Source organism: Typha angustifolia, chromosome 15 (genome assembly GCF_048772165.1).
Source record: "Typha angustifolia cultivar Huaian chromosome 15, ASM4877216v1, whole genome shotgun sequence".
NCBI classification, from domain to species: Eukaryota; Viridiplantae; Streptophyta; class Magnoliopsida; order Poales; family Typhaceae; genus Typha; species Typha angustifolia.
Genome location: NC_133253.1, coordinates 4,199,170 through 4,226,980, shown reverse-complemented (window position 1 = coordinate 4,226,980; position 27,811 = coordinate 4,199,170). Strand labels below are relative to the sequence as shown.

At 39.6% G+C, this 27,811-nt stretch overlaps 5 protein-coding genes and 1 long non-coding RNA gene across 10 annotated transcripts; 4 read left to right on the top strand and 2 right to left on the bottom strand.

Annotated features, from left to right (window-relative positions):
• Positions 1 to 443: 443 nt before the first annotated feature.
• LOC140778646 (putative ABC transporter B family member 8) lies at positions 444 to 6,395 on the top strand. The gene is made up of 9 exons (XM_073123454.1): positions 444 to 720; positions 826 to 880; positions 980 to 1,158; positions 2,321 to 2,778; positions 2,986 to 3,526; positions 3,676 to 3,855; positions 3,941 to 5,224; positions 5,316 to 5,737; positions 5,899 to 6,395. The coding sequence occupies exons 1-9, from the start codon at positions 493 to 495 to the stop codon at positions 6,248 to 6,250; spliced, it is 3,699 nt and encodes a 1,232-aa protein (XP_072979555.1). The 5' UTR covers positions 444 to 492; the 3' UTR covers positions 6,251 to 6,395.
• A 618-nt stretch (positions 6,396 to 7,013) lies between these two features.
• Positions 7,014 to 10,126, top strand: LOC140777121 (uncharacterized). The gene is made up of 3 exons (XR_012106971.1): positions 7,014 to 7,150; positions 7,327 to 7,367; positions 9,988 to 10,126. It is a non-coding gene; the product is annotated as an uncharacterized lncRNA (long non-coding RNA).
• LOC140777120 (senescence/dehydration-associated protein At4g35985, chloroplastic) lies at positions 7,639 to 10,702 on the bottom strand. Of its 2 annotated transcripts, none has more exons than XM_073121026.1 (5): positions 10,000 to 10,702; positions 9,538 to 9,650; positions 9,260 to 9,450; positions 8,943 to 9,027; positions 7,639 to 7,941 (listed from the first exon to the last, which is right to left on the bottom strand). In XM_073121026.1, the coding sequence occupies exons 1-5, from the start codon at positions 10,555 to 10,557 to the stop codon at positions 7,782 to 7,784; spliced, it is 1,107 nt and encodes a 368-aa protein (XP_072977127.1). In that variant the 5' UTR covers positions 10,558 to 10,702; the 3' UTR covers positions 7,639 to 7,781. The 2 variants fall into 2 exon arrangements, with proteins under 2 accessions (XP_072977127.1, XP_072977128.1); XM_073121027.1 differs by having other exon boundaries at positions 9,260 to 9,426.
• A 1,354-nt stretch (positions 10,703 to 12,056) lies between these two features.
• On the top strand, positions 12,057 to 16,670 carry LOC140776944 (elongation factor 2-like). 2 transcript variants are annotated; one of them, XM_073120804.1, is made up of 3 exons: positions 12,057 to 12,205; positions 13,198 to 13,331; positions 14,052 to 16,670. In XM_073120804.1, the coding sequence occupies exons 2-3, from the start codon at positions 13,241 to 13,243 to the stop codon at positions 16,490 to 16,492; spliced, it is 2,532 nt and encodes an 843-aa protein (XP_072976905.1). In that variant the 5' UTR covers positions 12,057 to 12,205; positions 13,198 to 13,240; the 3' UTR covers positions 16,493 to 16,670. The 2 variants fall into 2 exon arrangements, with proteins under 2 accessions (XP_072976905.1, XP_072976907.1); XM_073120806.1 differs by having other exon boundaries at positions 12,143 to 12,205; positions 13,195 to 13,331.
• Positions 16,671 to 17,605: 935 nt separating this feature from the next.
• Positions 17,606 to 20,045, top strand: LOC140777656 (RGG repeats nuclear RNA binding protein A-like). 2 transcript variants are annotated; one of them, XM_073121921.1, is made up of 7 exons: positions 17,606 to 17,733; positions 17,823 to 18,121; positions 18,347 to 18,737; positions 18,845 to 18,989; positions 19,349 to 19,507; positions 19,598 to 19,660; positions 19,748 to 20,045. In XM_073121921.1, exons 2-7 carry the CDS (start codon positions 17,947 to 17,949, stop codon positions 19,931 to 19,933), a joined length of 1,119 nt encoding a protein of 372 aa, XP_072978022.1. In that variant the 5' UTR covers positions 17,606 to 17,733; positions 17,823 to 17,946; the 3' UTR covers positions 19,934 to 20,045. The 2 variants fall into 2 exon arrangements, with proteins under 2 accessions (XP_072978022.1, XP_072978021.1); XM_073121920.1 differs by lacking the exon at positions 17,606 to 17,733 and having other exon boundaries at positions 17,740 to 18,121.
• Positions 20,046 to 20,860: 815 nt separating this feature from the next.
• Positions 20,861 to 27,162, bottom strand: LOC140777655 (probable protein arginine N-methyltransferase 1). 2 transcript variants are annotated; one of them, XM_073121917.1, is made up of 9 exons: positions 26,859 to 27,162; positions 26,373 to 26,383; positions 25,524 to 25,679; positions 24,666 to 24,729; positions 24,437 to 24,579; positions 22,978 to 23,065; positions 22,683 to 22,798; positions 22,440 to 22,590; positions 20,861 to 21,262 (listed from the first exon to the last, which is right to left on the bottom strand). In XM_073121917.1, exons 1-9 carry the CDS (start codon positions 27,070 to 27,072, stop codon positions 21,057 to 21,059), a joined length of 1,149 nt encoding a protein of 382 aa, XP_072978018.1. In that variant the 5' UTR covers positions 27,073 to 27,162; the 3' UTR covers positions 20,861 to 21,056. The 2 variants fall into 2 exon arrangements, with proteins under 2 accessions (XP_072978018.1, XP_072978020.1); XM_073121919.1 differs by having other exon boundaries at positions 25,524 to 25,682; positions 26,284 to 26,383; positions 26,859 to 26,996.
• Between the last annotated feature and the right edge of the window lie 649 nt (positions 27,163 to 27,811).

Sequence of the window (27,811 nt, the reverse complement as noted above, 5' to 3'; positions counted from 1 at the left end):
ATATAAACATAAAATATAGGATGATAAATTAGTGCATCTTTCGTTTTAATATCTACATCACAATTCACCATATAATAATAGATGGATATTATATTAACTCACCGATTACCAAAAGGTTGAGTCTTTAGATATTCAATTCCATCACTCTCCAAAGCACATATCTATCCATCGGCCATCAGAGGTCAAAGAAAAGTGTTTATTTTAAAAATAAATAAATAAATTGGAAAGCTAAAAAAAGAAGAAAAACCCATGAACCCGATGGAAAGTAATAGGAAGAAGGTGTTGTAAAGAAAGGCCATCTTTAGTACTAACTTTACTTGTAATAAACTCATGGGCATGTCCAAAGTCCATTGGAGGCCCCCATCAGTCAATTCAGGCCAGCGTTCGCAAAGGCCACTGCTTGGCTATTTATACCCCATGCTAGTGGGGGTTCCAAAGCCTCCTGTGTTCATTCCTTCCATCTCTTGCCTTCTTGTCAACCTAGGAGAAGAGATGGGTACTGCTCCAAGGAAAGGAGAAGAAAGTAAGAGTAGGGTGCATGGGATGTTCAGGTTCGCCGACTCCGTAGATGTTGTTCTGATGCTGATGGGCACCATAGGAGCTATTGGAGATGGGTGTTCTACCAACTGCCTTCTTCTCTTTGCTAGCAATGTCATGAACAGCTTAGGCTATGGAAGTGCTCAGAACAAGGATGGTCACTTCATGCATGAGATTGAGAAGGTTGAAAACTAATTGCATGCCGGCGCCGTCGATCGGCTGCCCTTCCAGTACTAGTTTAATCTTCTGTGACTGAAGTTTATCTTAATTCTTTGGTTATTTTTGCAGTCATGCCTCTACTTTGTCTACTTGGGATTAGCAGTCATGGTGGTTGCTTTTATGGGTAAGTTCTGATGACCCAAATATTAATCTCCTTCCACTGTACATGTAGTTCGTTTTGGCTATGATCGATTTTTGACGAGGTAATTAACTGAAACTGCAGAAGGGTATTGCTGGAGTAGAACAAGTGAGAGGCAAGTGCTGAGGATTAGATACAAGTATCTGGAAGCTATCCTCAGGCAGGAAGTTGGTTTCTTTGATTCACAGGAAGCAACTACGTCAGAGATCATAAATAGTATATCTAAGGACACCTCTCTCATACAAGAGGTCCTAAGTGAGAAGGTATGAAGCATGTGTTTATTATCGTATCAACTTTTCTTTTTCCTTAATATTATCATGATAGCTCACTGCCTATAAGTCTCAGGTTTTGACATGGCATTACATATACTTTTGTCATATCAGAAGGCAACTTCTTTTAAGAAAATATATATTTGGAAAGCAAACAACCCTTGTGATCGAATTGAATAGGTGTTAGAGTGGTAGATCGAAGGGAATATGAAATAATAAAAAGGGAATAAACCATAAACTTATGATATGACTGAAACGCTAAGTCTCCTAAGATATGCATGCATATATAATGTTTCAGAAAGAAAGAAACTTTAATGGCTCATTTCTGAAGTGAGTAATATATTTTTCTTTTCGGCATGGAGAGAAAGAAGTGCTCGATGACAAAGGCATTTTACCGCGCTCTGAAAGAATTTAGAATCATATTTCTTCTATGAGCCAAAGGGTAATTCGAAGTTAAGATTCTGAGCAACCAACTTGCATACTATCTATTGATAGAGAACAAAGTTATGATTCCCCGCATGTTTCAAACATGGGGAACTGTTACTAATTTTGGATGGGAATCATGGATACTGCTGTCATTGAATATGATTCCTCGACATATCATACGAATTTGGCTGCAAATCGTTAGGAAAGGATATAATAGTAATCACTTTCACATTCTCATTCTTTCCAGGACTTGACCAAGAAATAAACTAGTCTAGAGAAAGATGAAAGAATAAGATTCTGCTAAAGAATAACGAATTCTAGTACCGACACTTTGTTTTGGGCAATCCATAGAACGCGATGGAATTTATGCTGACTGATTAATAAATCCCGACGTATAAAGCATTAGATTTGCATTAGTTATGTTGAAGGAAAGCTGAAATGCTACATACGCATTTCTGCACTAGAATCACTTTGTTTGAAGAAAATTACATATGACACTTTATTTGCAATTAGGGAAAATTCTATCTCTCGCTCTAGCTGTAAGTCTGTCTAGAAAGCTTATGGCATAATTTGTAAATAGTGAAAATATAGCGCGTGGACTCTAATTAATACATTAGATCACGATAGACTCAATATTCTGTGCACAATAATAGTTTTTTTCATGACTATGTTATCCTTTGCAGTATACTGAATTCCTAATCTTTTGCTTCCTTTGTAATATTTGAAACAGGTGCCAATATTCCTCATGCATTCTTCAGTCTTTTTCTCTGGCCTTGCCTTCTCTATGTACTTCTCATGGAGACTCTCCTTGGTAGCCTTCCCACTAGTCCTCCTCCTAATAATTCCTGGACTAATTTACGGCAAATACCTTCTCTACCTCTCGCAAGAATCCCGTAATGAGTATGCGAAAGCAAACACTCTTGTAGAGCAAGCTCTTGGCTCTATCAAGACTATATACTCTTTCACTGCAGAGAAGAGGATTGTCGATGGATATGCTGCCATTTTGGATAAGACCATCAAGCTGGGGCTCAAGCAAGGCATTGCGAAAGGGCTTGCAGTAGGCTGTACAGGGCTCGCGTTCTCCATATGGGCTTTCCTTGCTTGGTATGGCAGCAGATTGGTGATGTATCATGGCGAGAGCGGAGGGCGCATCTATGCGGCGGGAATCTCCTTTGTCTTGGGTGGCCTGTATGTAGTTTTTATTTTTGCTTCTCTTGTTGGCTTAATTTATCAAGCGTTTGAGTTCACAGGGATTCATAGCAACCGTGCCATGCTTTATTTGTACTGTTAGTCAATTAGGATCTTAGATATGTTAGTCTCTTAATTGGATTCTGGGACTCACTAATAGTAATAAAAGAACAGTCTGAAAGATTCTGAATTTGATTCTTGATGCAGATCTCTTGGAATGGCACTCCCTGAGATGAAACACTTTACTGAAGCATCTGTTGCCGCCACTAGAATCATCGAGAGAATCAATCGCACTCCGCTGATGGATGACGAAGATCCAGAGGGCCTCATGCCAGACGAAATCCGCGGTGAAGTAGAATTCGAGTCGGTCCGGTTCACCTACCCCTCAAGGCCAGACTCGCCGATCCTCAATGATTTCAACCTTCGAGTTCAAGCAGGACAAACCGTCGCGCTCGTCGGCTGTAGCGGTAGTGGGAAGTCGACAGCCATCGCATTATTGCAGCGGTTCTACGATGTTGATGCAGGGACTGTAAAGATCGATGGCGTCGATGTCAAGAAACTGCAATTGAGATGGATCAGAGGAAAGATGGGGCTAGTTAGCCAAGATCATGCTCTCTTTGGCACATCCATAAAGGAGAACATCTTATTTGGAAAGCAAGACGCAACCATAGATGAGCTATACGCAGCAGCCATGACAGCAAATGCCCACGGCTTCATAAGGCAGCTCCCAGAGGGGTATGACACAAAGGTAAGGGCAAAAGAGTAAATGTGACAGTTTTGAATGGGCAACGGTCAAGTGTTTTTAAATGAATGGACGAGGGAAAGAATACCGGCTAAGCTCTCTTGACGAAACTACCCTCATACTATGAGTTAATTTCTATATGTCCTCTGTTGCAGATTGGCGAGAGAGGAGCTCTTCTTTCCGGCGGCCAGAAACAGCGTATCGCCATCGCCAGAGCCGTCATAAAAAACCCGGCGATCCTCCTCCTTGACGAAGCCACGAGTGCGCTTGATTCAGAGTCGGAGAAGCTGGTGCAGAATGCTCTGAATCAAGCATCCATGGGAAGAACAACTCTGGTATAATAAAACTCAATACATCCATTCTCGATTCCTTCTTGTAGTACTTTTTGACATGATTATGTGATATGGAACCATTGATCAGGTGGTAGCTCACAAGCTCTCCACCATCAAGAACGCGGACCAGATCGCGGTAATGGACGCCGGCGTGATCGTCGAGATCGGTACGCATGATGAACTGATCAGCAAGAATGGCCAGTACTCTAGATTAGTGAAGTTTCAGAAGTTATCAAGCTATAACGATCAAGAAGCCGAACTCTTTCGGCCTTCTTCCACGGCGAGGAGCAGCGCGAGCCATCTTAGCATGACCCGAGCCAGCCCCTTGTCCTTGTCCTTCCACTCGCCGTTCTGCGACGAACCGCCTTGCTCCGTCTCTCATCCTGCGCCGTCGTTCTCTAGGCTCCTCGCCATGAACTCGTCGGAATGGAAGCAAGCCACCATAGGCAGCATCTCCGCCGTAATTTACGGCTCCCTGCAGCCAATCTACGCCTTGTCAATCGGCGGTATGATCGCCGCATTCTACGTCCAGGACCACGACGAGATGAAAGCAATCATCCGCCACTACGCCTTGATATTCTCGTCGCTGTCGGTGGTCTCCATCCTTGTCAATCTCTTGCAACACTACAATTTTGCCTACATGGGCGAGCATCTAACCAGAAGAATCCGAGTCAAAGTGCTGGAAAAGATCCTAAGCTTTGAAACAGCTTGGTTTGACGAAGAGGCCAACTCAAGTGGAGCACTATGCTCTCGGCTAAGCAATGAGGCGTCTCTTGTCAAGACTTTAGTTGCAGATAGGATCTCCCTACTGGTTCAAACTGCTTCAGGGGTGGTGATAGCAATGACCATGGGCTTGGTTGTGGCATGGAAGCTTGCTCTGGTCATGATCGCAGTGCAGCCATCAACGATGATATGTCACTACGCCAAGAAGATCGTGCTGTCGAACGTATCGCGAGACTTGGCGAAAGCGCAGCATCTGAGTACTCAGATCGCCATCGAGGCGGTACACAATCATAGAATGGTTACTTCCTTCGGGTGTTCGACGAAAGTCCTGCAGCTCTTCAACGAAGCCCAGGAGGGGCCGCTGAGGACTGCGAGGAAGAAATCATGGGTGGCCGGAGTTGCGACCGGGTGCTCGCCCTGCCTCTCTTTCCTGACATGGGCTCTCGACTTCTGGTACGGTGGGAAGCTGGCCCAGTCCGGCGAAATCTCCGCCGGCGACGTGTTCAAGACCTTCTTCATCCTGGTGAGCACCGGGAAGTTGATCGCCGAGGCGGGGAGCATGACGTCGGATCTCGCAAAGGGGACGAACGCGGTGGCCGCGGTTTTCGAAGTGCTAGATAGGGAATCAATGACTCCACAATTCTCCAAGGTACAATATTAAATCTCCATTCAACTCACTCTTATTATATATATGGTCACATCAATAAGTCATATACTCAAACATTAATTCGTTGATGCAGATGGATCACCACAACAAGGGATCAACTAAACCGCAGAACAAAATACAAGGGAAGATAGAGATCAAGAAGGTCGATTTCGCATACCCAAGCCGGCCGCAGTGCCTAGTCTTGCAGGAATTCAGCTTGGAGGTGAAGGCAGGCACAAGCATTGGACTCGTCGGCCGAAGCGGCAGCGGTAAGTCGACTGTAATGAGCTTGATTCAGAGGTTCTACGACGTCGATCGAGGGGTTGTCCGAATCGACGGTACCGACATCCGGGAATTAGACATCATAAAGTATCGCGGATTCACCGCACTCGTTAGCCAAGAACCAGTAATGTTCTCAGGCAGCATTCGCAACAATATCGCCTTCGGTAAGCCTGAAGCCTCTGAGGATGAGATCATGGAGGCCGCAAGAGCAGCCAACGCGCACGAATTCATATCGTAAGTTCTCTCAAAATTTAGAATCACCATTCTCTAATATATATTAAGCTTTTAGAGTAAATTATAATAGTATTAGATTAGAAAACTATACTAATTTTTATATTTTATGTTGTAATATATATATACACACATCAAAAGTATTAACATCTCTTTCCTCTTAGATCTCTGAAAGACGGATACGACACCGATTGCGGTGAGCGAGGACTGCAACTATCAGGAGGCCAGAAACAAAGGATTGCAATTGCAAGGGCAATCATAAGGAATCCAACAATACTACTACTGGATGAGGCGACAAGCGCTCTAGATGTGCAGTCGGAGCGAGTAGTGCAAGAGGCCCTTGATCGGATCATGGTCGGGAGGACGACCGTCGTGGTGGCTCACCGCCTGAACACAATAAAGCTTCTGGATTCGATCGGTTTAGTCGGCGAAGGGCGGTTGGTGGAGCGTGGGACTTACGCGCAGCTCATGAACAAGAAAGGGGCCTTCTACAACCTAGTTACTCTTCAGAAATGAGATATATATATATATATCTAATGTAGTTGAATACTAATGCCATGTCAATCCTCCAACCTAGTTAGAAGCTGAAGTATTGGAAAATTGTATTATGTAACTAGTTACTATTATCTAAAGCCGAATGTATATGCATTCAAGTCATGAACATTTTGGTGAACTAGTTACTGATAAGCCGTAAAGAATAAGGCTTTCGTAATTTAAAACTATTTTTCAGTTTATAAGATTAGATTTTAAAAAGCTAAGTGCATATATTTTCTACGATAAATACATATAATTTATATATATTAATATATTTAATTATTAGTAAAAATAAAATAAAATATAATTAAGTTGCAAAAAGCTTGTAACGACAGCAACAACAAAAGGAGGTTGAAAACAACTAACTAATTCAATAGGCTTAACAGTTTATGTGATTTAAACATAGAGATGGCTATTAAAAGATAGTAATATATACAGAGTAACCCCTATATTAATGTGCTTATATTGTGGTGCCCCTGGAGATGGGTTTTTTTTAATAATTTAATTGTATTGATTTTTTCAATTTAGTCCACGTAATATTTTATTATAATAAATTGTAGATAATTAACGTATATAATACAGACAAAACCCCCCACGTCACCGCTGACCACCGCCTAACGGTATTGGCAAAATGCATGTAAATTGTAGAATTGATTTGCAAATATACATAATGCAGGGTGTCCTACGCAATTTTACAATATGGCATTGGCAGGGAGGTGTATTTACAAAAATACCCATACATATATTCGCGGCTGTCCTTCTCATCTCATAGTAACGCCGATTCCTCGCGTTCAGCAACAATGGCGGAATCGGAGTCTGTAGCCGTGAGGACTCGCGCGTCCACGACCAACGGACGATAGTCTCCTCTCTCCCAAGCAATTCGTGAGCTCCCAAAACCCTAGATAACTCTTCCTCCACAAAACCCTAGCTTTATGATCTAATTCCACGATCTCTTTGCAGGTCATCGACATATTCCTTAAATTAAATTTCTAGGTTTTGGCGGAGTTTTTGCTTCTAAGAAATCTATCAATGTGCTAATAAGTTTTCTTGTTTTGCAGAGCAAAACCGGGATGCTGCAAAGGCTGGAAGAATTGGTCAGGTAATCAAATTTTAATTACCCCATCTTTTAGCTTTTGATGTTTGCGTTCGATATGGTCACCCTAGTCCATTACCTAGGCAATGTAATAACTCCACACTTCATTTCACGATTTATTAATCAAATGGATAGTTTTAAGAGTATAACTGTTCAGACAGAGTTTTCTGCTAAGATTTATGCTCTGACCGATTTGTTGATTTCGTGTTGATCATAAAAATTAAGAAAAAAGAATGACTACTCCATTCAGTCTAAACAAAGTTAGGGGTTAAACATAAAAAAAAAACTCAAACTATCTTCTATATATTGTAATGATAAGTACTCGAATCCATAGCTATTTATTATTTACGTTGCCACATTACCCTAGTAATTGTACTTCTGGACAATCGGACTATTCTTTGCTGATACAAGCTTATGAGCTTAGGTCCTATTCTTCACCGCATTCTTTAGCATTGTCGATGGGAGAGAAGAATTTGGAGTGATGGCTTTTCTAATCTTGAATAGGTTCCAAGCTGTTCCAACAGCATGGCCTGCAGTGGCGAATACATCTTCAGTTGCCTCTCCTGCACTCTCTCCAAACCTATTAAACATGAAGAGTAATATAACTATCAATGCAAGAGAGAGTAACTAACACTAGATAATTTAGTAGTTTTAACCAAGGTTCTGAAATTCGGTACGAAGATCGGGATCGTCTGTAAAAGACAAATGATATGTATCGGTTGTATCGATTGTATTGGCCGCTTATATCTGATCGAACTATATTTAATTACATAAAATTTTAAATATTATTTTAAAATGCAGAAACATTTATAAAAATTTATAAAAATAACAAAAAAATATAAAAAATAAAAATTTGTCACATATAAACTTTAAAAACTAAAGAAAAAATCCACTCAAAACTCTAATGAATTTTAACTTGAATTAGATACATTTTTATGCTCATAAATTATTACCGCAGAACAATATGAATAAAAAGATATCTCATATCTCTTCACTGTTGTTTTATAGCAGTAAAAAAAGAGAGTTAAAAAGTGGGTGAGAGAGAAGGAAAAAAATGAGGAAAGAAACTCATCCGAGTTCACCAAAGTGTGGATTAGCCAAAGGAGCTTATCAGAATGATTGCCAAATGAACTCGGTGAAATGTGAGAGAGTGAGAAGAGTGTGCGTGAGATATGAAGAATAAAAACTGAAAAAAAAAGCAGTTGATGATATTAATTATTAATGTTTCTTAAGTTAGATACATTTTAGATTTAACCTGAATCTTAAAAAAGATTAATTTCAGCGATACGGTCGAGACAGATCAGCTGCTACAGCTGAAATTGGCCGATACTAGCCAATAACGGACTGAATGGCCGATTTTGATCCGGATCAGCCGATTTTGAGATCCATAGTTTTAACTAGATTGACGTTAATAGGTTGTCATGCTTAGAGCTCAATCATTGTCTCGATCTTGTTTAAATGTTCCTATACATACATATATATATATATATATATATATATGGATAGGATACACCAGGGTGTGCTACTGGTTTGTGTTTATCGTGTTACTATAAATTTAGTTAACAATCTTGGACAGTTTACCTCTTGGAGACTGCACCTGCAACAACACCAGAAGTAGCAGTAAGAGTTTGTCTTTCAGCAGCTTCTACTGCATCCATAACTTTGTCTGCATTTACAAATGCATGATCAGATCAAGGAATAATGTGAATCTCCACATGAGAAAATTTTAATCTGAGAGATTTTTTTCGTGTATGTACTTTGTCGAGAAATTACAAGATAACATTTTTTGATACTTTGCAGTCCTTGCTGGTTTAATTCGGTTGGTAGTCAGAGTGAGAGCTTGATTACATAACAATGCAGTGCTCTTAAGACTTGATAATTAGTAATGGAATGCTTACTGATGGCGTCCAAAGAAGCCAGGAGAACTTGTCCAGGGACCATAGATAGGAAGGACTTTCCTGTTTTTGATTGCAGCAGTGGTACTGCAATAGATCCAGTAACAGTTATGACGACATTGAGCAAAGATTGGCTCATCTTCTCTGTCATCTCTGATATCTTCCTCACCCTGAATACTCCAAGATGTTCAATTCTAAATTTTGTCACCAGGTTACACTTATGTATATAAAAATTTCTGGTGCTCAATAGCATTTCATGAGAACTCTTGGATGATTAGTACCTTTTTATGCTATTATTGATTTCTCCCCTCTTCCTGTTGGCTTCCTTCCCATCTAATCCAGTAGCCTTTCTGCCAGCAGCTTGAGGCTGAATCAGATCTGCTCCCTTACGAACCTGCAAAATTCCTAGAACTTCTTGTATCTTATCTTAGAAAACTATTTATGGACAGAAGACCAACACGAAGTAATATTAAGTTTGAACAGATCCGCAGTTGTCAAGGGTCTGTTTCACTTGTTCAAGTCCTTGAAGAAGAATATTTGTTTAACCTGTTTTGGCTATATTCTTTTGAACCTAGATGTATGTATGTTACTATGTTTAAATTAGTTTAAAAAAACGAAGAATAAATTAATATGTTACACATCCCTAGAATTTTTTTCCGTTTAATTCTCAATTTGTCTTCCTATATATTTCCTTAACTTGAGATGACTAATTGACCAAACAAGTGCAACAGAAGAACTCTCACCTGACTGCTGTAGGCGTTGCTGCACATGAAGATCCCTTTTACAATCTCACCTGTCCCCCCAGCAATTGCCTTCGCCAACAGTCCATTATAGTCTTCGATCTTAGGTGCGTAGTCCTTCCATTCAACTCCATAAGAAGAAGACTTACCCTTAGACGATGAAGACTTGGCAGTAACAGTAGGCAAAGGAGTAGAGAAGCATGTATTATCTTTAAGGAACACATCAAGAGAAGCTAAGTCGCCATGACCTGCCATGAATGAGACCCCATAGTTCAAGAACTCGCCATCCTTGTCAGGCAAAGTGAAGAGGTAGTGGAGATCATCTATCTTGACGACAGGCTCATCTTTGGTCAGAGGCCATCCAAGATCACGGCCGACTCTTACAACAGTTGCAAGTACTGTGTCTTTGTCGGTGATCCTTACGACGGTAAGATCTCCTCGTGCAAGCTCAACAACATCACCATCATGCATGAGGTGGACTACTGCTCCTGGTATTCGGAGAAGGGTGACTTCGTTTATGCCTTTTGGCTTTGAGAAGCTCTTGGCTCCGCAGCAACCCATGGCTTTGTTTTCTGGTCTAAACTGTATTTTAGTTCTTCCTGCTGATGCTAAGCAGAGAGTTGCCAGTTATAAGGGCTCCTACCTTTCCTCTCAAAGAGATGTTATAATGGTCTTTTTCTTCTTCTTGTTTGCTACCCTGTACAGGCCCTTATTTGTATACTAATCTACCCCCTCTTAATTGGTATTTCTTTGTACCCTTAAAAATTATATTCTTCAAGTTACTTTCTTGGTACTCAATTGTTAAGATTTGATATACTTAGCACTAGAAGAACAGAATGATGTTTTCCTCTCTTACTTTAAAGCAGTATGAATGATATAATAATTTTACTCTCGTTTTTTTTCTTTTCTTTTCAGGTTTTCACTGTTCATTAGTGTATTAATTCTGAAGGCATATACACAAAAAGAGAAGGTGAAAAAACTATCTTTTATAACCCCAAGAGGCCTGCAAGGTATGCATATACTTGAAGGAAGCTTGTACTTCAGAGAACTGGGAAGCATCTTTGGTTGTGTAGAAAGAATGAATGGAATAATTCCCTTGCCGATAACCCTTCCTTTAGCTTTCTTTTCACGGCTGGTGCCTTTATTCTCTTCTTTGAAGAATAATGTCTCTATGTTAGAGGGATACAATATTTTTGTGGCTTGAGGAATGAGGTATGAGAAGGATATGTATTTTAGAAGTTGCACATGAATATGAACACATATAATGGAGGAAAAGATGGATTATAATTTAGAAATGCAACTGGGAACTATAGGCGTTACCAAAGTGCCGACATAGAGAGTTCAAAAGATTTATATGTTGATAAACGTTTAACTTTGTGATCTATGCTTCTCACATATCAAAGTTTGTAAATGAACAAAACTAGCCTAAATATAGGAGTTTAGATTCACTGTTTTTAATTGCTAGAAAGTAGAGTTTAACAAAGATGCCTAACTTCAGTAAAATAACTCTCTTGTTTTTTAAAAAATAAATTAAAAATATGACATTTAGCTATTTTTTTTGGTAGGTAAAAAGGTTAATTCTAATTTATATTTTGCAATCAAACATTAAAAGTTATTTTTATAAAAAATTTATGGTGGTCGAATGGTTAAAGAGTATACCAAATTTTAAATAACATCACCGATTTAATTGGGACTTCATTAAGGTCTCATAATTTTTCAATTTTTTTTTTAAAATGGGTACTTTCTTCACCCACCTTCTACTAATTAAACACTCCATTAATATTAAGCCAGGCTAATATTTACATTTGGAAGTTTAGTGGGGCCTTAAATTTTAAGCCGGCCCAAGCCCAGCCCAGCCCAGCCCAGCCTATCCTGGCCCGATTAAAGAAATGAGCCTGACGGTCTGGATCGGATCATGGCAGTGAGTATGTTTGGATTTTCCAACGTGCCCTAGAGCGAGCCTAGAGGCTAGAGATAAGGTTGTGATCTGGATGACCCAACCGACGGCTGTGAAGAAACCGCGACGACGGCTTCCTTGACCGAACGCATCAAGATTCGCGCAATCGACCCCGATGGACTACCTTAACAAAGCCGTTCCGCGGGATGCGTGGAACGGTGAGAGGTCTCGCCTCTATATATAGTTTCAAAGGTTACCTAGGGTTCTTGGCAGCTTACCGCGGCGGCACTCATCTTTGCTCTTTCTTCTTAGGTTTGGTTCTTTATCTTGATGCCGTATAAATTTTTTTTCTTTTGTGATTTATGTTACATACTTCGGTTTAGAGTACAAGCGAGGATGGGTTTGATTAAGTATTGTAGATCTGGTGTTAGTCCTGATTGTTGAGTGGATCTCTGAAGTGGTACTGATTCATCGCGATGTTCTTTTTGGTTGTTCTTATCGTTTGTTACCATCGTCATAGTTCGTCAATGATTTCGTAGCTTAAAATTCACTTATTTTTTTAGAATAAATAAATATAGCACTGGAATGATTGTTTTCTGATGATTTTGGTCCTTATATTGATAGATCTGTTCATATTAGATGTTCTTGTTGGTTCCATCTATTGTACTTACTGTTATGATCCCATTTGGTAAGTTACTCATCTGAAACTGTGTTTTCTATATTATCTCTTGGTTGGTAAAGAGATTGCTATGGGGACAAATTAAGAAGCAATATTTCTGTTTATTTCGAAGTGAAGCAGAGTATTAAGGTTAGTACGTTGATTTCTTTTCTAAGTTGATAAAGGGAAAAGAACATATTCATGCATGTGGTAATTGTCTGATTATAGAAAAGCTTATTGTGGTCTTAAAGAAAGATTTCTTGAAAAATTATTGTGCTGTTATAACACATATGTATATGGGTTCTATAACTAAACAAACTGGTAGGATATCAAACTCTATCTGTATGTCTTCCTGGAACTAGTCATTTCTCTTTTGTTGTGCTTGTTTTTTAAGAAAATGTGAATTTGTATATTTTAATTAGAAACAAATGCTTCCTAGGTTGTTTCCTGGTTATCTGTTACTGCCCACCATGGGTGCTAGAGGAAGGCTAATGTTGTATAGATTCTGAATTGCTAGGCGACATTAGAATTATCACTTTTCATTTTGCAAATTGCTTATTTCATCTTTTTTGAACGGTGTTTTTTGTAAGATACACTGATCTTTGTTATTTAATTTTGCTAAATAAGATGCTTTTGAAATTAGCAGGAACATCTTTAAGGTCTTTTTGTGATCTCCCAAGACAGCCAAGATGGTGAAGTTCACAGCTGAGGAGCTCCGCAGAATTATGGACATGAAGCACAATATCCGTAACATGTCTGTCATTGCACATGTGGATCATGGTATGAGAGAGCGCACAATTTTCCATTTCATCTAATTTATGCAAAAGTGAAATATGTAGTTCCAAATCTCTTGTCTTACTTTCCTGGCATGTTAGATTATTGTAAATTACTAGAGATGTACTGGGTCTGGAGATAGGAGGACTTCTTTTCTGCATTCACCATGCTAGCTGGCTTTTCCTCTATCTTGTTATCTGATTTATCTTTCAGGATTTTTATGGTGTTGTACTGTGAAATGCTGTCAGATTAGTTAAATCATCATTAAATGTTTTGTTTGCCATAGTAACAACAGAGAAACTTATTTTCCTCCAGCCCAGCCTTTTTCTTGGTTTTTCTTACAAAGAAGTTCCAGCAGTATGATTGAGTTAGACAGTGTTCCATTTAAAGATAGAAACTGGGTTTTTTTGTGGAAGCCTCTTAGCATTTCAGAATTTAATTATAATATCCGTAATTTGTTAACTTTGGTTTTTGTATTATAGGAAATATCTTCTCTTCACACATTCCTTCTAGGTAGTGTCCTTTTATTTGCTTTGTGTAGATTAGTTGAAGGAATGAAGAGCCTCAATTAGTTAAATGCTGTCCAGTTGTCTTAAACTAAGATATTGTCTGGCTCATTTTTATGTGCTGAAGATTAATGTAACTTTGGGTTCCTATGCTTTAGGTTTCTTCTCTATTATTTGCAATATAGAAGTGTAACATCCAATTTTTTCATGGATTTTGCAGGCAAATCTACCCTCACTGATTCACTTGTGGCAGCAGCTGGTATTATTGCACAAGAAGTCGCTGGCGATGTTAGGATGACTGATACTCGCCAGGATGAAGCTGAACGTGGTATTACAATCAAATCTACTGGAATCTCTCTTTACTATGAGATGACGGACGAGTCACTGAAGAGTTTTAAGGGTGAGAGAGCAGGAAATGAGTATCTCATCAACCTCATCGATTCACCTGGGCATGTTGACTTCTCTTCAGAGGTTACAGCTGCTCTTCGTATTACTGATGGAGCACTAGTTGTTGTTGACTGTGTTGAGGGTGTATGTGTCCAGACTGAAACAGTCCTCCGACAGGCTCTGGGAGAGAGGATCAGACCTGTGTTGACTGTTAACAAGATGGATCGCTGTTTCTTAGAGCTTCAGGTTGAGGGTGAGGAAGCTTATCAGACCTTCCAACGTGTCATTGAGAATGCCAATGTCATCATGGCGACCTATGAAGACCCCCTTCTGGGTGATGTCCAAGTGTACCCGGAGAAAGGAACTGTTGCTTTCTCTGCAGGGTTGCATGGTTGGGCTTTCACCCTCACCAACTTTGCCAAAATGTATGCTGCCAAGTTTGGAGTTGACGAGTCCAAGATGATGGAGAGGCTTTGGGGTGAGAATTACTTTGATCCAGCCACCAAGAAGTGGACTTCAAAGAACACAGGCTCAGCTACCTGCAAGCGAGGCTTTGTTCAGTTCTGTTATGAACCAATTAAGCAAATCATCAGCACATGCATGAACGATCAGAAAGACAAGTTGTGGCCGATGTTGCAGAAGCTCGGTGTGACCATGAAATCTGACGAGAAGGAACTCATGGGTAAAGCTTTAATGAAGAGGGTCATGCAGACTTGGCTTCCTGCAAGCAGTGCCCTTCTTGAGATGATGATCTTCCACCTTCCATCTCCTGCCACGGCACAGAGGTACCGTGTGGAGAACTTATACGAGGGTCCACTCGATGATATGTATGCTAATGCTATCAGAAACTGTGATCCAGAAGGGCCTCTCATGTTGTATGTTTCTAAGATGATTCCAGCTTCTGACAAGGGCAGGTTCTTTGCATTTGGGCGAGTCTTCTCGGGAAAGGTCTCGACAGGTTTGAAGGTTAGAATTATGGGTCCAAACTATGTGCCGGGTCAGAAGAAAGACTTATACGTGAAGAGCGTACAAAGAACTGTTATCTGGATGGGAAAGAAACAGGAGTCTGTGGAGGATGTGCCCTGTGGGAACACAGTTGCTATGGTTGGATTGGATCAGTTCATCACCAAGAATGCTACACTAACTAATGAGAAGGAAGTTGATGCCCATCCAATTAGAGCAATGAAGTTCTCTGTCTCCCCAGTTGTGCGTGTTGCGGTACAATGCAAAGTTGCATCTGACCTTCCCAAGCTTGTGGAAGGTTTAAAACGTTTGGCAAAATCAGATCCCATGGTTGTATGTACTATTGAGGAGTCTGGTGAGCACATTATTGCTGGAGCTGGGGAGCTTCACCTTGAGATTTGTCTGAAGGACTTGCAGGAAGATTTCATGGGTGGAGCAGAAATTGTCGTATCTGATCCAGTCGTTTCTTTCCGTGAAACCGTGCTTGAGAAATCATGCAGGACTGTTATGAGCAAGTCACCAAACAAGCACAACCGTCTCTACATGGAAGCACGACCATTGGAAGAGGGGCTTCCTGAGGCCATTGATGATGGACGCATTGGCCCAAGAGATGATCCCAAAGTACGAGCAAAGATACTCTCTGAGGAGTTTGGCTGGGACAAGGATCTCGCTAAGAAGATTTGGTGTTTTGGCCCTGAGACCACCGGTCCTAACATGGTGGTCGACATGTGTAAAGGTGTTCAGTACCTTAATGAAATTAAGGACTCTGTTGTGGCTGGATTCCAGTGGGCATCGAAGGAAGGAGCACTTTGTGAAGAAAACATGCGTGCAATATGCTTTGAGGTGTGTGATGTGGTTCTACATGCTGATGCTATTCACAGAGGTGGTGGCCAGGTTATCCCGACAGCGAGAAGGGTCATATATGCATCACAGCTTACTGCAAAACCTAGACTTTTGGAACCGGTTTACCTGGTAGAGATTCAAGCTCCCGAGCAGGCCCTAGGAGGCATCTATGGTGTTCTTAATCAGAAGAGAGGTCATGTCTTTGAAGAGATGCAGAGGCCAGGCACTCCCCTTTACAACATCAAGGCTTACCTCCCTGTCATCGAGTCTTTCGGGTTCTCGAGTACTCTGAGGGCTGCAACATCAGGCCAGGCATTCCCGCAGTGTGTGTTTGATCACTGGGATATGATGTCCTCTGACCCATTGGACCCTACTTCTCAAGCAGCTCAGCTTGTTAAGGACATTCGCAAGAGGAAAGGCTTGAAGGAGCAGATGACCCCACTCTCCGAGTTCGAAGACAAGCTCTAAATTTTCTCTTCACTGATATTTGCGCTGGTGCTCTTTAATTATCTTCTGTTTCACTGTCTTATTGTTGAGTCTGCCCTGTGGGATTCGAGAACTTAATTTATTTTCAATTTTCGGAAGTGTCGTCTGAACAAGTGATGATAATGTCGGATTATGATATTTTCTACTCCTTATTCTGCTATGTCTCTCATAATGCTTAGTTTATGAACTATTTTAGTTGCTTGGGAGTTCTTTTTATTAATCCTCCTTGCTCTCTGGTTGTTGTGCTTCTTTTAAAGTCGATATATGTTGCAACTAAGCAAGGCTTTTTGTTTCTATTTCGCTTTGCAACAGAGCTTGATTTCACGATTCAACTATATTTCTCCTGGAATTAAGTTGTGGATGAAACAAATATTATTTCACAGAAGTTTTTTAATGCTATTTATCTCCTGTATATTGAGTTGATTCTTTTGGTTAGCGTCACACCATGGCAACGAATCCTTGATTGCTCTCAGAAAAACATAGCTCTTAAACCTAAGCATACAAGATAAAGCCTCGCCTTATTTTTATTATAGACAAATAGCTAGAGCTGTTTTAAGTCATAAACCATATGCGTTTGAATTCAATTATTATGCTACTCGAATAAATTAAAAATAGATGGGAATGGTTCTTTCGTGCTATAATGATCTATTTGTGGGGGTAATGTTGGTTGAGAACTTCCAAATTGAGAGAATCATTGGATCAAGTAGCTTTTGGGATTCTGTTCTCAAATCCAGGGGTATAATTAATTGAAAAGAGATTTATCTCCATTTGCTTAACCAATTCAAAAGCAATAAAAGGCATGATAACAAGTAATTACTCAAGATAGCTATCCATAACCGTGAATAAAAGATTACCGCCCTAACCGGGACAGGTACCTCCTTATCCATTGCTTTCTTTTTCCTTATCCATCTCTCTGAACTTTTTCGACGATAATGGACAGCACAATAATTGCCATGGCCGAATAATCCAAGAAACGAAATACCAAATTATCTGGACACGGATAGGGTTCTTCTATCCGGATTAATCTCGACCGTTGGATCTCAGCGTGCATTCACCTATTCGATGCCAAGTGCCGTATGACGAAATTGCCCTTCCCTCGTCACGCTTCGTAGTTCGTACGCAAGACGAGAAGGATAGTTTCGTCATTTCACGCAGGAGGAATAGATTAGTATTCTCGAGATGGGAAGGAAGGGATTAGGTCGTCTGCAACCATTGCGGCTAGGGTTTCTCCGTTGCCTCCTTTTGTTTCCCTCTCCTATATTTCTTAATGGCCGCCGCCACAAAACCCTAATCCTTGCTTTGTTTTCTTCAGAGAGGCGCCTCTCCGCCGTTGTTTCTAGGGTTTCCATGGCGATCGAATCGCGGAGGAGCTCCTTCTAGTACTCGTCTGGCCTCCAGCCCCCCACGAAGCGCGGCTCCAGTTCTTCTCCTCGGAGATGGCGACGGCGAACCCCTTCGATCTGCTCGGCGACGTCGATACCGACGATCCGGCTCAGCTGATCGCCGCTCAGCAGCAAAAGATCGCCACCAAGAAGCCTGCGCCGCCGGCCGCGGCGGCGGCGCCTGCGGTGGCGAAGCTTCCCTCCAAACCGGCCCCTCCGGCTCAAGCTGGTGAGTTAGATGCTCCTCTGCTGTGCATTTACCTTATGCTGTTAATCAATCCTTGATTAGCGTGAATCTGTGCCAATGAAGTTTTTACATTATGGATCTTTCTTAATGTCTTATATGCGTTCTTTGTCTTTTTATTATAGTTTCTTCTTTTGAAAGAGTTGTTATTTTGATGGGAAAATGCAAAATTTTATATATTTATCTCCTTATTATTTGTGTCTTTGTCAGTGAGGGAGGGTCGGGGCAGCACTGCACCGGCTAGAGGTGGATCTGGCCGAGGCGGATTGGGTCGTGGTAGAGGTGGACGAGGGCAAGGCAGAGATTTTGGGAATGGAAATGTGAATGGATTTGCTGGGGGAAATGGTGGTGGTGCTGGTGGAGGTACTGGAGGAGAAGATGGTGACATGAATAGAACTCAAGACAGAGAGCGCGGACCACGTCAGCCTTACCGTGGTGGCCGTCGTGGTGGATATGGAAATGATGAGGCTGGAGCTGATTCTGAAAGGCCACCAAGGAGGACGTATGAGCGCCGGAGTGGCACCGGTCGCGGCTATGAATTCAAGCGTGAGGGTTCAGGACGCGGGAACTGGGGAACTACTAGTGATGAGACACCTGCCCAGTTAAGTCCTCTCTTCTTTTCCCTTCCTGTGATATAAATTTGTAATAAACTGTGATTTGAGATCAATGTTGTGAAAGTTAACCAACGATAATTGGTTAATTGATTAGGGAAACTGAAGGAACAGCAAAAATTGGAGGAAACATTTCAATGACTGAGAAACAGATAGAGCAGGAGGATGTGCCATCATCAGAGGTGACTAAGGACAAGGAAGGTGCTGCTAATGAGACAGAAGAAAAGGAACCAGAGGAGAAGGTACACAAAATTTGTTTCTCTGTTAGACAGTGCTTTGAATATATGTTGGTCTAATGGCTGTGAGGTGGTATATCTAGCTGCATTTAGATTAACTGATCACTTCTTTCTTATGTCCAAAATAGTTACTATATTCTGAAAGTTATCGTCAGCAGCATGCTGTGCAGTTTTCACTGTTTTGAAGAGAAAAAATTGACAAAACATGAAGTGAAAAATGCTTCGTCAATTTTTTTTTCCAATGTTATTTTTATGACTCGTGTTTGCAGTTAATAGAATGACAATACACGCTGTCATTTTGTGTTTCATTTATGTTTGAATCATCCTAAGTACTTCCGCACATAGCTTAAGTGTTGAATATATAGGAGATGACTTTGGAGGAGTATGAGAAAATAAGGGAGGAGAAACGGAAAGCCCTACTTGCATTGAAGGCTGAAGAGAGGAAGGTTGTAATTGACAAGGAGCTGCAGTCTATGCAGCAACTGTCACTGAAAAAGGGAAATGATGATGTCTTCATCAAGTTGGTAGGTTCACTTAGTCAGTTTCTATTTTCTTATCATTACTGCATGTAGAGTGAGATATTTCTGCTGATCCTTGCATTATTATATCATTAGGGTTCAGATAAAGACTCTCTGAAAAAGAAAGAAAATGCTGAACGTGATGAACGTGCCAAGAAGGTACATAGTATATATATCTTTTCTGTCATCATTTTACCGTCCTGCTTCCTAGATGATTTTAATCATGACCAACACTCTCTTTGCTAGTCTCTGAGTATCAACGAGTTCTTGAAGCCAGCTGAAGGTGAGAGATATCATGGAGGCCGTGGCCGTGGCAGAGGGCGTGGTGACCGTGCACCATTCCGAGGTGGTTTCGGTGGGGGTACAAGAGGCCCAGCTGCTGCCCCTTCAATCGAAGATCAAGAACAGTTTCCTACACTTGGTGGGAAATGAAGGGCATGTGTGATCGAACATTGCTTATCTTTGCTGTCGCTTAATTTTTGTCCGTTTCTAATTTGTGTCATGACGAACCTATACAATAATTATGCCTGTTTAATTTCTTTCTCCTCGACTATGTATATCTGAGCTAATGTGTTGCCCTTAGCAATGCTTAATTATATCTTAGCACATCTAACCAAGAGAATGAGTGCATGAATGTATTGTCTGATACATCTGGTGCCTACTCTTCTAAATAACTCAGTTGCCATCGGTTCAGATGCAGTATTTGTCTGCTGCTTCATAATTTTGAATTTTTCCACAGTACACGGTTTGATATAAATGAAGTTGGATGAACAGATCTTGCATCGTGATGTTATCCATGTCAGGTGTATTACTGGTTGGAAAGTAAATTTTGAATCTGGCTAGCAGGTGATTTCAGGATTGGCTTAGGGTTTTGGAGGAGAGAATTCACAAAGCAACTGTGATGCAATGGGGCTGCTGGGGGAGACTATATAAGTGAGTTGAAGTGAGAAGGTGATCAAGGAGGGTCAGACATGGGAATATTAGCTATCATTATTTGTAAAATTTAGTTATGTAGCACTTCTCCTATGTGAAATCCAAGGTGCAGGACACTGGAAGATTGTAATGTTAAATGCTTCAGTAGGTTTATCAAAATAAACAAAATTTTGCAGAACTGGATATGCCAAGACGCAAGATTGAACTAATTTCTTTTTTCTTCTGAATTTTGATAATAAAGGCATTTCGATGCTCAAGAATGGATAGCATCAGATATGTATGTATCCAAATTCATGGATGGTGCTTAGCTTTGATAGAAGAATTTGCAACAACGATTTTGAGCATAGAGAATCCATGATGCAGATCTTGGAAACGTCAGTCTGCAGTTTCTCCTAATATTCATCAAGCTTTAGTTCACTACTTGACTGGACGGGAAAAGATTTCAAAACCATAACAAATTGCAGCAGAATACAGTAATGTGTTTCTTGAAGCACCATCATGTGTGCTAGTGATGAATATCCTCCAAAAATAAAAGTATGAATCTGCATAGTGGGAATTTTCTACTTTTCTCAACAGAAAAAGAGATTTTCCTACCCCTCTTCTAGCAAATCATTGCATCGGTTTATCGCATCTTGTAGTACTGTGTTCTCGAGACCTGGCAATGCTGGCCATTTAAGGAATACTTGAGCATTATATCTACGTCCCGCGGATTCTTTTTGTTTTGCTCGACAGTCATACTCCCTGTCAGTGCTTCTCCCTCACAGATAGATAGAACTTCTTCAAGGTAGAGAACTGTCTGCTTCCAGTGAGTAGTTTTTGATCTTGGTCCTGTGGAAAGAAAGCATCAAATATTCCAGAATACAACATGGATGCATTTCCATTACATGCTTGGGGAATAAATTTACAATTACAGGAACATAAGCAGATGTGATATCAATTTCGGGAATTTTTATCATAATTCAAAAGATGATGGTAGATATTTACCATACATTCCACGAGTTAGAAATTCTGGCAGTGGAGAACAAAACATTTATGTATTAATGAATATGCAAGATAACCTTACTGTATTATCATTGTCATTCTTCTCAACGACGTGAAATCATATCTGACCAAAGGAGGTGATTGATAACAACGAATCCTTTGTTTACACAATAAAACCTACTCCTACAAGACATTCTACCTATAACCCACCAACTCCATTTACTAGACAAGTTGGTAGGTAGTATGCCAACAGTACAGCATATCCCCTTGGCTGCAATGCTGGTCCTCTGATGTGATTTACGAAGAACAAAGCTAGCTGCATCAATACTACCACAATCATTGAGGGTCACTGGTCCTCTAATTTTGTTTTGAAATAATCGGATATGTAAAGGAAGTACCTGTATCCATGAAGTACCTAACAAGTATTGCAGAAACAATGATCTTAAGCCAATGAATTCCTATCTTACTTGCAAAAATTATGGTTTGAACTTTCAGTTTCGGTTTTGACCCCTAGAAAAAAATGAATATCTTAGGCCAAAACTATTGTGGTACAAAATAAATGGCAAGACCAAAAATCTTGATAATTTCTGCCTTAACCAATGAGTTTAGCTTTATTTTGCATTAAGTTTCAACTATTACTGTTTCATCTGGGTGCAATTACAAAACCATGCCGGAAAATATGTTATACTCAAGATCTAAGTCTATTTCAGTCAACCAAGTCCTTAAGCATGAAGACCTATAAGTAAAAGCGTTAGGAGGTAAAGGGAAATATAAAGTTCAATAATATTGTTAATGTATTTGAAATAAAAATATGAGATCAACAATATCACTTACTGTTGCTCAGTCCAATCTAAGAATGGAGTGAGAAAGCGGGATATCCAAATGTTCTATTATAAATTAAACAATGTTAAAACCACTTCATGCTGAATATCATATTCCCTACAGATGCAAGCTTCCATGCAAGCCTTGTAAGCCATAAAATTGAATAATGGAACAACATACAGCCTAGAAGAAGATAGAGAACCTGTTGAGAATCCCATCAATTTGTGACATCTGGTGAATGAGACATCAAAGTAAGCCACAAAAGCATGGATATAATCCTTGCGCTCTGCCACAAGTTTAAATGGTGCTGTGAAGGAGGCATCACCAGGATCCATTTTTGAAATATCCATCATCTAATTTTAATTAGAGAAAGCAATTGTTAACTATATCTCATTTACAGCCAAGGGAAACAGAAACAGAAACAGAAGCTGATTAAACTGTTCACCTTGAGCAGCTGGCAGTTGGTGACTATTTGTTTTTGGTCCACAGTATCTACAAGTGGTTCTATCAAGGCCTGTTTCTTGATGCAGCCCATATCAAAACCATATACGTCATTCCAGACTACAAGAGGACACATGATTGTCAGAAGATATCTGGAGTATACACAGAAGATGGTAGTATAAGAAAAGTTGGTAGGTTGGCAATGAAGGATCTGGAAAAACATTTTAAGCCTCAAGCAAAGAAAGAAATGGTGCTTCTGTACAAACCCAAGTGTAAAAACAGTGCGAATAAAATCTCACATTCAATCTTGTCTTCTTTGTATTCAGCATCCTCAATTGCGGTTAAATACAGGGATGCTTTGTCTGGTAAGACAATTCCATCATTAACCTACAAGAGGAAAATGAAAAAGGAAATATGTTATCCTCTTTTAGAGCTTCCCTTAGAAGGTTCATAAGAATTCAGGAATCAGACATCAAAATAAGATATTCATACGATACCTCTAATACCACTCAAAAGAATAAGAAACCAACTTCAGAAAGAATCAACAGGTTCTCAGTTATTTAACAGGCTACATGATAATCACCTCGCTTTATCTGAACTTTGGTTTCCATCACTAAATTCATCACTTCAAATCGCTCAAGTACTTTGCAGGAACTGAGGTTGATGAGGCTAACACCAAAATTAACACCAATATGACTGAGCCAGAGAATGTCTCTGAACTGAAATTTGTGTCTGAAGGTGTGCTCAGTGCTTGCTTACAAAACTTGTTAGTACTTAGTATGGACATTGTAACCATTGTTAGTACTTAGCTCGGACATTGTAACCATGATGACTATAGGTTATTTGTACTCCATGCATGATTTGCGCTTAGGTATCCTTGCTGTCTTATATGGTCTATTCGCACAAATTGTCATAATGATGCATCTAACAAAATTGCTAACAGATGTACCATATCCCAATAAATACATATGACAAAGATAGATTGAGAAGGCCTTCTCATGCAGAAGATAGTTAATTTGGAGTATGACTGATGCTCTCCTGTGCCATATAAACAAGTTCTCACCTATTCTTGTTTCTTTCATGCCATTAGACCGTATCATATAGTCACAGACATAGCTAACTATCTAGGAGTAGTTGGGTTTGACTTTGTAATCTGATTCCATTGTGCTAATCTTCTTCTTGAAAAAAGAAACAGAAAATATCTATGAAAGGTTTTATGGCTCCATTTTGCATTACCATGATGGTGGGATGTAATTATTGGCATCTGTATGTTTTAACAAGAGTTAGTGTAAAAAGGTTCTCTTGAGGTACTATATTTCATTATTGAAGTATTCTGCACTTTAAATGAATGACCATCTTTTCCTTATAATCTGTTATTAGCACAGAGATAGTTTTCTTACTATTGGGGCAAGCTCTACAGTTGTAGTTAAGCTCTTCTAGAAATTGATAGAGAAACTTAAGGAGTTTCATGAAATTTCTATGAAATTCTGGAACTCATTTATTCTCATGGCTGACTAGTTTCCAGATATATCTCCTTGTGGTATAGTCAGGGAGGCAAGAGCATGTTTAACTTAATGTTTACTGCATGTTTGGCGCTGTCGTAACCCTACAACAAAAGCTCACATGATTCAGGCCCACACAAATGCTAATATTAGCAGGTTAATCCTGTCTAAGCAAAACATGACAAACAAAACAAGTCCCAAGCTAAAACGTATTAGAATTGCTATCTCAATATATGCATTGTGAAGAATCACTTACAAGCCACTTGTCGCGTGCATACAAAACTGTGTTCAACATATTCTCAAACAGGAGGAAGTATCCCATCCACTCAGAAATGATGACATCTACGTGAGTGACTGGAAGTTCAATATCTTCAACCTTCCCTTTCAGTACTGTTATCACTGTAGAAATAGCAGAACATAGCTACAAGTTTATGACAAGCTAATAAATACAGAAACATCCACTGGAGGAAAGAGAATGTAATCACCACTAGAAAATCCATTTGTTTGAACAATTTCTTTTGCCATGTCAGCCATTTGGGAGCATTCTATCTGTAGAAAGGTTTTGATATTACTAAATCAGTATAACAAGATGATCACCAGCAAGTGACTAAGCATAAATCAACAAGGTCCATGAAATATATAGAAAAGACAATCAAGAAACGAAATCATAAATTAACAGGGAGCATTTTATCTGCACAAATGTTTTATAATACTAATTCAGCATAATAAGATGAATTCGTTGGCAAGTTACTAAGCATAAATTAAGAACATTGTGTAGAAGGGAAAATGAACATGTAAGATCCATCAAATATCTGATATCTGAATGCAGTACACTAATCTGAAATTAGTGGGCATCTTCATAAAATATGCTGACTGATAAGACCAGAAAACTTGACAATTAGAGAATGAATATCTAATTAGATACACGTTCTTCAGCTATGGATTATTATGGCCGATGTTGGAAGGACCTCTTGACAGATGTAGCTGTGGCAAGCTGCTATAGACCTCCTATTCACAATATATAGGTAGAGAATATTCAGTTATCCACCGCAGTTTCCTGGGACATTTGATCTAATATGAATGAATGCAATTGCTGATAAAAAAAGACTCATCAGCGAGATCACTGGCAAAGAGGAAAGATAGACATTATAAAATGCTTCTTAGAGAAGTCACATATAATCAAACTTATGTGTCATTTCTGCTGGCAGTTCAGATACATGTCTTGTTCAGGTCATAGTACTTGTTACTTGCTAAATTCGGATTCCCTCATCAATAACAAAAGCTAAAACCATAATAAAAAGGAAAGCTTTTCATGACCTAAGCAACTAGGAACAAAGACTGACCGCATATACATGTTTTGCTCCTGCTTTTGCACAAAAAAGAGAGAGGATTCCTGTCCCTGCACCCACATCAAGGACCACCTTGTCCTTGAAAAGAAAGCTATTATGGTATATAGCATTTTGATATGTCCTTGTCCTAACAACATCTTTCAACATTTCCTGCAAGATTGATGCAATATACAAAGTTCAGAATCTTATGTTGATTAAGGGTGCACTGTTATATGAAAGCACTTAAGCTTATCCAACACTTGGAGTAACATTAAGAAGATCAAGAATAACTCCCAAAAGTAACTGAAATCAGAAGCTTGGAACATAGTTATTTAAACATAACAGTCAAAACAAATAGCTTTTTGACATGATAGATTTCTCCCATCCCAGCAGTGAAATAATATGAAAACAAGAAAAGGAAATTAATAAATGATTGGCACTACATATGAAACCAATGTGATTCCAATGCAACCTGGATTCCAGTGCGATGATCAAATTTTTACACTTCGTGAAAAAAATCTGAGTTGGCATACTTATAAAAGATAGGGCAGCTCCCTTGCAGGAGATCTGGTTAGACTGTTAATATATCAGTATCTATAATGCAATGTAAAATAATAGTTCTAGCAACTGGGCGAGAGGGAGAGACATAATATTTGCAGTTCATGAGGACCCCCTCCATTATGAAGGGTTCCAATAAGAAAAACAAAATTAATCTTTTGAAACAACATATAGCGCTAAACATTCAAGGGAAGGATAGAAAATATCTCCTTTCCTGACATGTTTATGATTCCACGGAAGTTTGTACACAAATTACCAACCATAACTACCAGCAAGGCCTCCGAAACTTGATAGCAAATCACTTACTTCATGAATTCCTGCAAATTTAAAGGAAAAAAAAAGGAAAGCACCATAAGCTATTGTGGCAACAATCGCATAAAATAAATTCAACAACCCAGTGTCCATGAAAAAGGTACCATCAAGAAAAAAAAAAAGAGCAATATACCAACATAAATCATAAGAAAATAAATTCACAGGAGAGTCCGAATGATATAGTTGTTTTAAAAAACACAGAATCAGCAAAACACAAGAAAACAACTTTTCTTTTCTTTCCTTTCTTTCATACTTGGAAGACAACTGTGATTTTTTTGTCCAAAGCTCTGGTATCTTACTTCATACACTTCAATTAAGTTCTATACTGATTCTCCAGACCAAATAAATCAGTACGAGAATGCAAAAGGTTGAATTTTTAATAATGATCATCAGCAGAAACACTCCAAAACACTCAACAGACCACTCTAACAGAGCCAATAGCAAAAAGAACAAGGAAATCGAGCACAAACGAGTCCATACCGAAGTGTGAGTAGGAGTCGAAGTAGTAGTCAGCGCTTGTCTTATCACTTCCGACTAGGCTTGCGTCCTCCTGCAAATCCTCGAGGTTGGAGCTCTCGGTCCTCGCCTCCATCACCACATCGACCCCCTCTTCCTCCTCCCCACCGACACGTAGCCTTGTCGCCATCTCCGGTAGGCCGTTGCAGTTCGAGCTGCTCGTCTTCTGCCGTCCCATTTTGCGAAGGTGTGAACAGAGTAGGATTAGGGTTCGAAAGCAAGTCGATGTAAGAACGCAGCTAAAGAGAGAGGGAACGGCCGAGAGGTCGAGAAGTTTATATACGAAGACGGCGGACGCTTTTACGAGGGGGGAACGTTAAGTAGTTTTTGGATTCGGATCTCCACGAGGTTGGTTAACGGGTTCGGGCTAGCGGTTAAAATGGGCCGGACCCGGATCGGTTCGCGGTCAACCATGTATAATAAGAATATAGTTTAAAAAAAATTATAACAATATTTGTAAATAAATTGGATATGAATAGAATATAGTTTAAAAAAAATTATAACAATATTTGTAAATAAATTGGATACGAATAGAATATAAACTGGAATCCGACCAAATCTATCCAATACCACTAGATTTAAGTTAGATATTTATAAAAAAAATAAATATTTGAATATGTATACATATATTCATATGGATCCAAAATTATTTGTCAGAATACTATGCTTGGTTAAAGTTCGTGTGATTTATTTTTTGAGAATAAAAGTTTCTGTTATTTATTTCAAGCTGGGAAGCAGATCAATGCACACGATTAATCCTATAGATAAAACTGGATAGTCATGAAGAGTAATAATACCACTCGGAAGCCCCTATTGTAGACTTGTAGTTTACTTATCCACAGTTTATTGGATTAAAGTTTTTTTGTTCATTTTTAGATTAAATTATGCAAGCTATACAGTTTAAATGGTCCTCGAAG

Excerpts from the sequence above, each read along its gene's own strand:
- LOC140778646 (XM_073123454.1), top strand. The coding sequence starts at position 493 with ATGGGTACTGCTCCAAGGAAAGGAGAAGAAAGTAAGAGTAGGGTGCAT. Across the intron at positions 5,225-5,315 it reads TGACTCCACAATTCTCCAAG|ATGGATCACCACAACAAGGG; the intron begins GTACAATATTAA and ends TCGTTGATGCAG. Across the intron at positions 5,738-5,898 it reads AACGCGCACGAATTCATATC|ATCTCTGAAAGACGGATACG; the intron begins GTAAGTTCTCTC and ends CTTTCCTCTTAG.
- LOC140777120 (XM_073121026.1), bottom strand. The coding sequence starts at position 10,557 with ATGGGTTGCTGCGGAGCCAAGAGCTTCTCAAAGCCAAAAGGCATAAAC. Across the intron at positions 9,651-9,999 it reads GCAACGCCTACAGCAGTCAG|GTTCGTAAGGGAGCAGATCT; the intron begins GTGAGAGTTCTT and ends GGAATTTTGCAG. Across the intron at positions 9,028-9,259 it reads GGCTTCTTTGGACGCCATCA|ACAAAGTTATGGATGCAGTA; the intron begins GTAAGCATTCCA and ends TTGTAAATGCAG.
- LOC140776944 (XM_073120804.1), top strand. The coding sequence starts at position 13,241 with ATGGTGAAGTTCACAGCTGAGGAGCTCCGCAGAATTATGGACATGAAG. Across the intron at positions 13,332-14,051 it reads CATTGCACATGTGGATCATG|GCAAATCTACCCTCACTGAT; the intron begins GTATGAGAGAGC and ends TGGATTTTGCAG.
- LOC140777656 (XM_073121921.1), top strand. The coding sequence starts at position 17,947 with ATGGCGACGGCGAACCCCTTCGATCTGCTCGGCGACGTCGATACCGAC. Across the intron at positions 18,122-18,346 it reads GGCCCCTCCGGCTCAAGCTG|TGAGGGAGGGTCGGGGCAGC; the intron begins GTGAGTTAGATG and ends TGTCTTTGTCAG. Across the intron at positions 19,661-19,747 it reads GTGATGAACGTGCCAAGAAG|TCTCTGAGTATCAACGAGTT; the intron begins GTACATAGTATA and ends TCTCTTTGCTAG.
- LOC140777655 (XM_073121917.1), bottom strand. The coding sequence starts at position 27,072 with ATGGGACGGCAGAAGACGAGCAGCTCGAACTGCAACGGCCTACCGGAG. Across the intron at positions 22,799-22,977 it reads CAAAGAAGACAAGATTGAAT|TCTGGAATGACGTATATGGT; the intron begins GTGAGATTTTAT and ends GTCCTCTTGTAG. Across the intron at positions 22,591-22,682 it reads CCAACTGCCAGCTGCTCAAG|ATGATGGATATTTCAAAAAT; the intron begins GTGAACAGTTTA and ends AATTAAAATTAG.